Source organism: Anarhichas minor, unplaced genomic scaffold (assembly GCF_050575085.1).
Source record: "Anarhichas minor isolate MPS153535 unplaced genomic scaffold, ASM5057508v1 ptg000025l, whole genome shotgun sequence".
NCBI classification, from domain to species: domain Eukaryota; kingdom Metazoa; phylum Chordata; class Actinopteri; order Perciformes; family Anarhichadidae; genus Anarhichas; species Anarhichas minor.
In genome coordinates, this window is record NW_027466471.1 from 12,563,261 (window position 1) to 12,572,500 (window position 9,240).

The window sequence follows — 9,240 nt, forward strand, 5'->3', positions numbered from 1 at the left end:
TACATATACGCTTTGAACTGCTTTTATATTTCTATTCTTGTACTTTTTATCTTTGAACTAACAAAAAGTTGTAAAACTGTTCTGCAGATTTGTTTTTAAGCTTGCTTATTTGAAATATTTGTATGTTTGTGTTTACATCCAGAGATCTCTTGATGAATCATTTCGGTATGAAGCTTTGGTGGCTTTATTACAGTTAAAATACTGCATTTACATTTGATTGACTGATGACACTGACATTGTTATAATGAAACATTAAGTGTACATGAAAACCCATAGTTAATGGATCTGTAGATTTTATTTCATAACTCATACACTCTATTTCTACCAGATGGGAGACTCGATCCAGTTAAAAGATGAGGGAAACAAACACTTCCAGTCAGGTGACGCTGACAAAGCTATTGAGTGCTACAGTAAAGCCATAAAGGCCTGCAAGGACAAAAAAGAGCTTGCTGTCATTTACAGGAACAGATCTGCATGCTACCTAAAAAAGGTAAGTTTTGTAAAGCATACAGCACAAAAACAAGCCGATTATCAATTAGAACATATTTGCAAGTTCTTTGTCAAATTTATACTTTTATTTGGATGTTTCTGTTTTTCTTTAGGAAAACTTTGCCAATGCAGCATCTGATGCATCCAAAGGTAGAGTAATAAACACAGAATCAAACCAAATAATATCAGCAATGGCACCAAAAACATGCTTATTATAATCTTTTTTTCCTCTTATATAGCAATTGATGTTGATGCAGCAGATATTAAAGCCTTGTACCGACGTTGCCAAGCTCTTGAGAAACTAGGAAAACTGGATATGGCTTTCAAAGATGTGCAGAGATGTGCCACCCTTGAACCAAAGAATAAAACCTTCGTGGAGACACTCCGCAGGCTGGGAGCCGACATCCAGGCCAAGGTAAGCATTAAAATGAACAAAACCCACACACAGAAGTACATCTACAGACTACACTCGTTACTTTACATGAATGCATTAAGCAACACTAAATCAGCAATGCTACATATATTCAACAATAATCTTTTGGCTTAAAAATCTGATTAGATTGCTTTGGTTGTGGCATTAGAAGTAAATGTTTTTTTGAAGCTAAGGAAATTTGAAAGATGGACTTATGCTGAAGCACAAACAAAATTCATGCATATGATTTGGACATGTCAGCATCCGGAAATGACTCAATGTTTCATTTTGATTCTCCACAGCTTAAGTCTACATTCTCCACAGATTCGAGGGTACAGAACATGTTTGACATTCTCCTTGATGACGAAATGGAAAAGGACAAGAGGGAAAAAGTGGGTATTTTCTGTTGTGTGAATTAAAAACATTTAAGGACTTTTCTGTTTTTATTGTTTGGTGGCATGTTTGTGCGTAGTTTAGGTTTCACTTCTGCAACATATTATTTTGTGTCTAGGCTGCCAACAACCTGATTGTGCTGTCAAGAGAAGATGCCGGAGCAGAGAGAATATTCCAGAATAACGGAGTGCCTCTGCTGCTCAACATGATAGAGACAGGCAAACCAGAGATGATACTGGCTGCTGTTCGCACTTTGTCGGGAATATGCACAGGACACAAAGCTCGGGTGAGCATGCTCATAGAAAATGAGTCAAGACAATAGCAAAGTGAAAGTGAAAATCAAAGAGTTGGGAAGGCAATGAGATAACTGTGTAGCTTACCAAACGCAATCATACTTCAAAAGTACAACTTCTACTTATGCCATTAGAAATAAGTTTTAAATAATTTGCATTAATTTCTTTCACAAAATGTACTCTTTTCACTACCCCTAAACAGGCCATGGCCATTATTCACATGGTGGGCGTTGATAAGATGTGCAGCATCATGGCTGTTGACAATGAGGAGATTGCACTGGCAACATGCAACCTTTTCCAGTGCATCAACGACTCCCTCACTGGTGGAGATAAAAGGGAATACGGGAAAGAAGAGGCCTTGGTTTTAGGTGAGACAGAATAAAAACTATCTGCATCTGTAACAAAAAGTAGATTTTATCATAGAGACTTATTCCATGCTTAATTTGCAATCTTCAACTAATCCCCTTATAAGACGGCTGCGGCTGTGGCTATGCTGCTTGCTACTACTGACTGAGACATACTTTCTTTGTTATCATCTGTCCATCTGCAGATACATCTAAAGACCTGAAAACCATTCTCCTCTCTCTGTTGGAGATGGTTGTAAGTAAGAAGGTGTCTGGCCATGGCAGAGACCAGGCACTGAACCTTCTGAGCAAGAATGTACCGCGCACTGACATGAAAAACAAAGACAACTCCAAGAGCCTCTTCACTATTGACCATGGTGAGCCAGACAGCTGCATCGGGTCATTTATTTGGTTTGAGCAAAAGTCTATTTCTCCTTCCCAGACTCCCTGACAAAGTGTATTTGCCAGATCACATCTATATACGCATATGTATGTGTTTGTTCTGCAGGTCTGAAGAAGATCCTCAAAGTGTGTGGTCAGGTTCCCGAACTGCCAGACCAGCTTCCCATGACAGACAACACACAGCTGATTGCCAGTGTGCTACTCAACAAGATCTATGACGACCTCACATGTGACCCAGAGAGAGACAACTTCAGGGACATTTGTAATGAATATATCAAGTACGTCCATAAAACACAGATTCACCATTTACCAGTATTGAAGTTAAGAGTTTCTAAATATAGACAAAGCCAACATAACTTACGCCTTATCTTTTATGCTTTTTTCCTTCCTTGTCCTCTCTTCCTTTTCCACAGATGCAAAATTGACCCCAACGACATGGACAAGACCATTCATGCTATCAACACCATCTCAGGGCTGCTTCAGGGTCCCTTTGATGTTGGTAACACCTTGGTTGGACAGCAAGGCATAATGGAGATGATGGTAGCACTGTGTGCCTCCGAACGTGAAGTGGACCAGATGGTTGCTGTAGAGGCGCTGATCCATTCCTCCTCTAAGATGAGCCGCGCCTCATTTATCATCACCAACGGTGTTTCACTCCTAAAGGACATCTACAAGAAGACCACTAATGAGAAGATTAAAATACGTTCGTTGGTGGTGAGTGTGCAAGCAAGGAAAGAATGGAATAGAATGTAGAACTTTATGATTTTGGGCCACAGCCCACGCACAATAAAGAATTATGAAAACATCACAGTTGAAAGTATGAACATTATCAGACAATGAATTGGACAGCATAACTTGTAGATTTTGTGTGGGTATGCATACTTATTTCCATGTCATCTCCAGGGTCTCTGTAAACTGGGTTCAGCTGGAGGTGATGATTATGGTTTAAGGCAGTTTGCTGAGGGCTCCACAGAGAAGCTGGCCAAGCAGTGCAGGAAGTGAGTACTCGCATTGCCTGTTCAAGTGACTGAATCAAGCAGGTTATAATCCATGATGATAGAAAAACGTGGTAGTACACGTAGAAAATCTGTGAGAAAACCGATACTTGCATCAGTATGTTTTAAATACATGCTAAACACTGAATTAGTTATCATCTAATTTTGATGCAAAATGGATATAATTCCTTACAATATGTATACAGCACCAGAATGTCATTGTACATTTCATCATACCACTTCCCATCATTGCTTTCCTTTTTTACTCCTCCAGGTGGCTCTGTAATCCCAAGATTGATACAAAAACAAGGAAGTGGGCTATTGAGGGTCTAGCTTATCTGACTAATGATGCCGACGTGAAAGATGACTTTGTTGAGGACGAGACTGCCCTGAAAGCCATGTTTGAACTGGCCAAGGTATGAAAGAAACAGACAGGAAGAAACAATAGAGTATATCTGATAATATATTAGAAATAATCTCTCTTCTTTCTCTGTGTTTTAGTCTAAAGATAAGACAATCATATATGCAGTAGCTTGCACCTTGGTTAACTGCACCAACTGCTATGAAAAGAAGGAAATCCTGCCTGAGCTGGTTCAACTAGCCAAATTTTCAAAGCAACATGTGCCCGAGCAACATCCCAAGGTAAAAGAGGAAGAGAGGAGATGACAATCTATAAATTGACATAGGTAGAGCAGGTTTATGTTACTCATGTGCATACATATACCCACTTTGTATACTTTCTTTTCTCAGGACAAGAAGGACTTTATTGAGAAGAGAGTGAAAAGGCTGCTGAAGGCTGGAATCATTTCAGCTCTTGCTGTCATGGTCAAAGCAGACAGCTCCATCCTGACCAACCAGACCAAAGAGTTGCTGTCGAGGTGGGAGCCGAAACATTTTGATGCGCCATCAAACTTGTCGTACAAATTACTGGAATCTCATCATGACTCAGCACAACATATCATGAATCATATCAAGACAGGTTTTCTACAAGCTGATGCCAAAATAATTGTCAGAAGTCACAACTCACCGAGTGACTTTAGTTTATTTCTAAATGTTCCATGACAAAGATTAGGGAATGCAAGCTACAGCACAAATGTATACATCCAGTTTCTTGTTTATTCCTCCTTACATTGCAACATTATATGAATGTTAAACCTATTTTCTGTTTGTTTTATCTTTAGAGTTTTCTTGGCATTGTCAATGGATGCCAAAGATCGTGGTACTATTGTAGCCCAAGGTGGGGGAAAGGTGAGTGAAAGATTTGGAAAGCAATGTACACGTGGATCTATGACACTCCACAAAGTCACAATTAAATTAAAATAGTTTTCAAGTGTTCCCCAACCGAATCCCCGGCTAACTGAATAGACATTAGGGCTACTACAATGAACTTTGATTTTGTGTTGATTTTGGCGGTCCCTGTGCACGAAAGAGGTGGAGTTTCCAAGCACCAGAGACCCTTAAGAAAAGCTCTCATTTTACTGTATTGAGGTCTGACAGTCTGCCCGCTCAGTCCTGGTTCTCCTATGCCTCCCTTCCCTCCAGCAGACTCAGCAATATGTCAAGCATTTAGAATAACTATAAAGAAATAGCCAATCTTCTCACTGATGGTCTTGTCTACTTACTGTATGTCATTTACAAGGCATTCAATTGAGACTGTTTCATAACAAGTTACATTTTCCCAACATTAAGTCTAACTGGATAAGCTGGTTGTTGCAAAATATCCCCGCTATTGTTCACTTCTCTCTTCCCGCAGGCTTTAATACCACTTGCACTGGAGGGGACAGAGGCTGGGAAAACAAAGGCCAGCCACGCCCTTGCCAAGATTGCATCTATTTCCAGCCCAGAAATCGCCTTCCCTGGTGAGAGGGTAAGACATACAACCGTAGTGATTTTGTTTATTTCTATGCCAGTCCCCTTTGACATGATGGTAGGGGAAGGGGAATGGACATTTGCTTTAAAAAATTGTAATTGTCTGTCGTTTTTGTTTGACAGGTGTACGAGGTGGTGCGACCTTTAGTTAGCCTCCTTCAAACAGACAAAGACGGAGTTCAGAACTATGAAGCTCTGAGAGGCCTCACTAACTTGGCTGGTTACAGTGACAAACTAAGGTAACATTTTTCACCATTTAATAATCTGGTCACTGTGATGCCTAATAGCTATTTCCTACAAGTGACTTGCACTGCAACTTACAGATTTTGCCATTATTATGAGTTCTCACCTACATCTGTTTTGTAGAGTAAAGATTGTGAAAGAGAAAGCTCTGCCAGAGATTGAGAACTACATGTTTGAAGAGAATGACCAGATCCGACAGGCTGCCACTGAATGCATGTGCAACCTTGTCACATGTAAAGAGGTGAGAACAGACCAACAGCTAGAAACCTCACCTGATTATGCATAGTTAATGTGAGAAACATGTGTCCAACAGGTGTGAGTGCGTTGAAAATGTCAACTCTATGTGTGTTAGGTCCAAGATCGTTATCTGGAGGATGGCAATGATAAGCTGAAGCTGATAGTACTGCTGTGTGGCGAGGAAGAAGACAACCTTCAGGTTGCTGCAGCTGGAGCTCTTGCCATGCTGACTGCTGCTCAGAAGAAGCTCTGCCACAAACTGTCCCTGGTGGTATGTACAACAGCGTTCAGTAGTGCTTTTACTGTAGAATATAAATGATAGTGTCACATCAGAGTCTGTTTTGAAAGCATGTCTGCCCCACTATGAAAAATGCCCAGAAATCTTAGCTTTCCCTCAGGAACTGATCCTGAATCCACAACAGCAAATAACCTGGTCAACACATGGTCAACTCACACTCTCTTTGTATAAGATTGCAAAAGCCTTATGTTCTTACTCTTTAATACTTTAACAATATTAACTTCTATGACACTTGGGAGCATGTCATGCACTTTTTTGGGGTCTCACAATGCAGCCTAATATTTGTAGCTTGTTTGAACACAGACCTATGTTACTGCAGACTAAGTCTGGTTTTCAAATTGCATTACATTACCATTACAGCTGTGAGTTAACTGTTCTGCAATGATTTGGTATTAAACGTCCATAACGTTGTGAGAGGGGACTTTCCATAAGAAATAGTCAAAATGGAACGATCAAAGGTTGCAATGTCCCGGCTTTGAGTCCCTGTTGGTCAACCTCCAAAAACAATGGCTCCTACACTTAATAAAACAACTCAATCACAGTTGTACACACACTGTTTGGAATTACAAGTGTTCAAAAATAAGTTTGAAAAGCAGCTTCTGACGTTTTTGATTCATCATTCACACATGTTACTGTTTGACCTCTCCCAACAGACCACCCAATGGCTTGAGATCCTGCAGAGGTTGTGTATCCATACCAACCCTTCTATACAACATCGTGGCCTCGTGATTGTCTACAACATGCTCAACTCAGACGACAGTGAGCTGGCCAAGAAGTTGATGGAGAGTGAGCTGCTGGAAATCCTCTCAGTGATTGGCAAGGCGGAGGACAATCCCAAGAGGCAGGATGCCATCGATGTTGCACGCGAATGCCTGGTCAAAGCTATGGATCTTAGTCTCATCAAACCATTCACCAGCCCTCCTTAAAATGCTGGCAACAAGACAAACGACAACCATGGACAATCTTCTTTATTTCCTTTAAATAAAATACTTTTTTTCTAAATGTTTTTCGCACATCAAAGATATGAAAGGATGGGGCTCCCTGGCAGAGCACGTGCCCATGTAGGCTGAGTCCTATTGCATGGGTTCACATTTGACATGTGGCCTTTTGCTGCATGTCGTCCCCTCTCTCTCCCCCTTCTATCTTCGGCTGCCCTGTAACAAAGACACAAAGATGATATAAAAAAATATGAAAGGATTCTCCAACCTGATCCAATACACTAAAGATAAACTCTCACGATATAAATCAGTGATGTTTACAGTTTATTTGGGGCTTGGGCTGTACAATAAGCACATGGGGGATTTCCCATCAGGATGCAAAAAAATAAAGTATTATTTCGATTTTGTGCTGAGCTGTCACTGTGAATGAATGTTCAAAGTTTGGCATTTGTGTGGTTAGATGACAAAATATATACCCTTTAAATAAAACCTAAATGTTAAAGCACATACATGCATCCGTCTTTTGGTTGATTAGTTGGGTACATTTGGCCGCTTCTCTGATATTAAGTTAGGTTTTATTCTGCTAGATTTTAGTGCTTGTTCTATTTTATATAAATATATTCATAGAAAATTCACGTCTTTTCTCAATAGCTTCAATGCAATGTGACCCAGTGATGCAAATACCTAAATGTATAACTGCTTTGGAAATAAAATAAGAATAACTTAAATCCAATATGATGAGGTGTGTTGATTTGGAGTGACTGTGACTCTTATCATTGAAGCTATTTCAAAAAACAGCCATGCATAACGGATCAAATCAGTCGCCTCCCGTTACACCCTGGGATCAGGAATGTCGAACAGGTCGGCCTTTCTTTCCAGACATACGAGTTTGGATCTGTAGCTGTTCAGGGTGTGACTGACTCTGCAGTTGGTAGAAATTACAAAACGAAAGGACTTTGTAGCATTTTGAATAAGCTATAACAAAGCATAAACAGAGTTTGAAACAAACAAAAATTACGCCTTAACCTAAGTAAAGAAATACATTAATTACATCTAATAACAATAGAAACATCTTACTGGAGCCTAATAGGGCTACAACGTTTTTTGTAGACCAACAGACCGTAAAAAGCAGACATAGAGATTGTGGTAAAAAGACTACTCTCTGGAAAACCATTTTCTGAAGAAAAGCATCTTGCTCTCTCTATAACTGAACTCATTTCCGGTTTCACATTTCCACACGTAAGCTACATCTTAAGGGTACCGCTTCAAGCCACTTCCATTGTTAGGATATTAGAAAACAGCGCTATTATTTTCGTCAGACATTTCAGCGTGGATCTGTTCAGGTACGTTTATGCAAAGATATGTCTACCAGACTGCTTTATCGTTATATCCAAAATACATCGCATAACCTGTTTACAAACACATAGGGAGGCAGACATTGCTGCGGGCAGAGATACGCTACGAGTTAACGTTAGCAGCCCGGTGAGGAGAGGAGAGGATTTTCTCTTCTCATACATTTGGTTCAGAGTCCTCATCGGGGACGGCGATGTTCTACCCAATGTTTAAAAGTGATAATGAAGAAGTTTAGATTTGGTGTTTTTACATTTAGTTGCGAGTTTAATTAAGTAACAGTTAAACTAGCTAATTGTGACGCAGTCTAATAGTGATGCAGTCTAACAGTCCTGCCGTGTTACCGGTGTTTTAGGGATATTCTGACGGCTGCAGTTTGTCGCGTGTTAGGCTGTTAGGAGGTTGTTGTCCAACTCCAACCCATTCATTTAGGAACTGTTGTATTAGATCACGGACATTTTAACAATAAACTGCCAACTGCGTGTATTTCTACAAGTAGTACAAACATATTTGATTTCCTCCAGTAATTGAAATAAATATACATATTCACAGTAACAATACATCTTCTTTAATTGATAGGAATGCAGTTCTCTAACCTTTGCCCAGGAGAGGTCCACTGTTAGCCTATATGTTAAATGTCTTGAAGACAAACTTCATAAATTAACTTTAGGGGAAACAGTTGCTGTTTGTTAAAGGGCAAGTTGCAGGTGTGGTCGGGTGCAGGAAGTAAGAAGACTATTTAGTATTGAAGAGGGAACTTAAGGTAAACTGCTAAGGAGGAAGTAGTGTGCTGTAGATATTTTAGGAAGGTCAAACGGACTTAAGATTCTGACAGAGTAGTAAAGGACAAGAGGGTGTCATGAATAGAATAATTAGGAATACTGTAAGGTTGTGTTTCTGATGGGAAACCTTTTCTCCAACAGGAATTGTGATCCAGAAAGGTTTTTCAGCACTGATCTCTAAACATGAATAGTAAG

The 9,240-nt window shown here is 39.9% G+C and overlaps 2 protein-coding genes across 2 annotated transcripts in view; both read left to right on the forward strand.

The window, feature by feature from the left end:
• Positions 1-319: 319 nt before the first annotated feature.
• Positions 320-7,593, forward strand: unc45b (unc-45 myosin chaperone B). Its single transcript, XM_076099313.1, has 19 exons — positions 320-490; positions 603-639; positions 729-904; positions 1,204-1,293; positions 1,413-1,580; positions 1,790-1,955; positions 2,138-2,308; positions 2,440-2,611; positions 2,747-3,047; positions 3,237-3,331; positions 3,603-3,744; positions 3,830-3,970; positions 4,079-4,206; positions 4,510-4,576; positions 5,082-5,195; positions 5,321-5,436; positions 5,564-5,681; positions 5,793-5,948; positions 6,629-7,593. The coding sequence occupies exons 1-19, from the start codon at positions 329-331 to the stop codon at positions 6,899-6,901; spliced, it is 2,793 nt and encodes a 930-aa protein (XP_075955428.1). The 5' UTR covers positions 320-328; the 3' UTR covers positions 6,902-7,593.
• A 550-nt stretch (positions 7,594-8,143) lies between these two features.
• Positions 8,144-9,240, forward strand: part of LOC142957723 (uncharacterized) — a 3,217-nt gene continuing 2,120 nt past the window's right edge. The window contains exons 1-2 of the mRNA XM_076099682.1: positions 8,144-8,256; positions 9,187-9,235. Of these exons, the coding sequence (XP_075955797.1) occupies positions 9,229-9,235 (7 nt within the window). The 5' untranslated portion in view covers positions 8,144-8,256; positions 9,187-9,228. The remainder of the gene's footprint in view (positions 8,257-9,186; positions 9,236-9,240) is intronic.

Bases quoted from the DNA above. Each gene is read 5' to 3' on its own strand.
- unc45b (XM_076099313.1), top strand. From the start codon at position 329: ATGGGAGACTCGATCCAGTTAAAAGATGAGGGAAACAAACACTTCCAG. The intron at 1,581-1,789 runs GTGAGCATGCTC...ACCCCTAAACAG, and splicing joins GCACAGGACACAAAGCTCGG to GCCATGGCCATTATTCACAT. The intron at 4,577-5,081 runs GTGAGTGAAAGA...CTCTTCCCGCAG, and splicing joins TAGCCCAAGGTGGGGGAAAG to GCTTTAATACCACTTGCACT.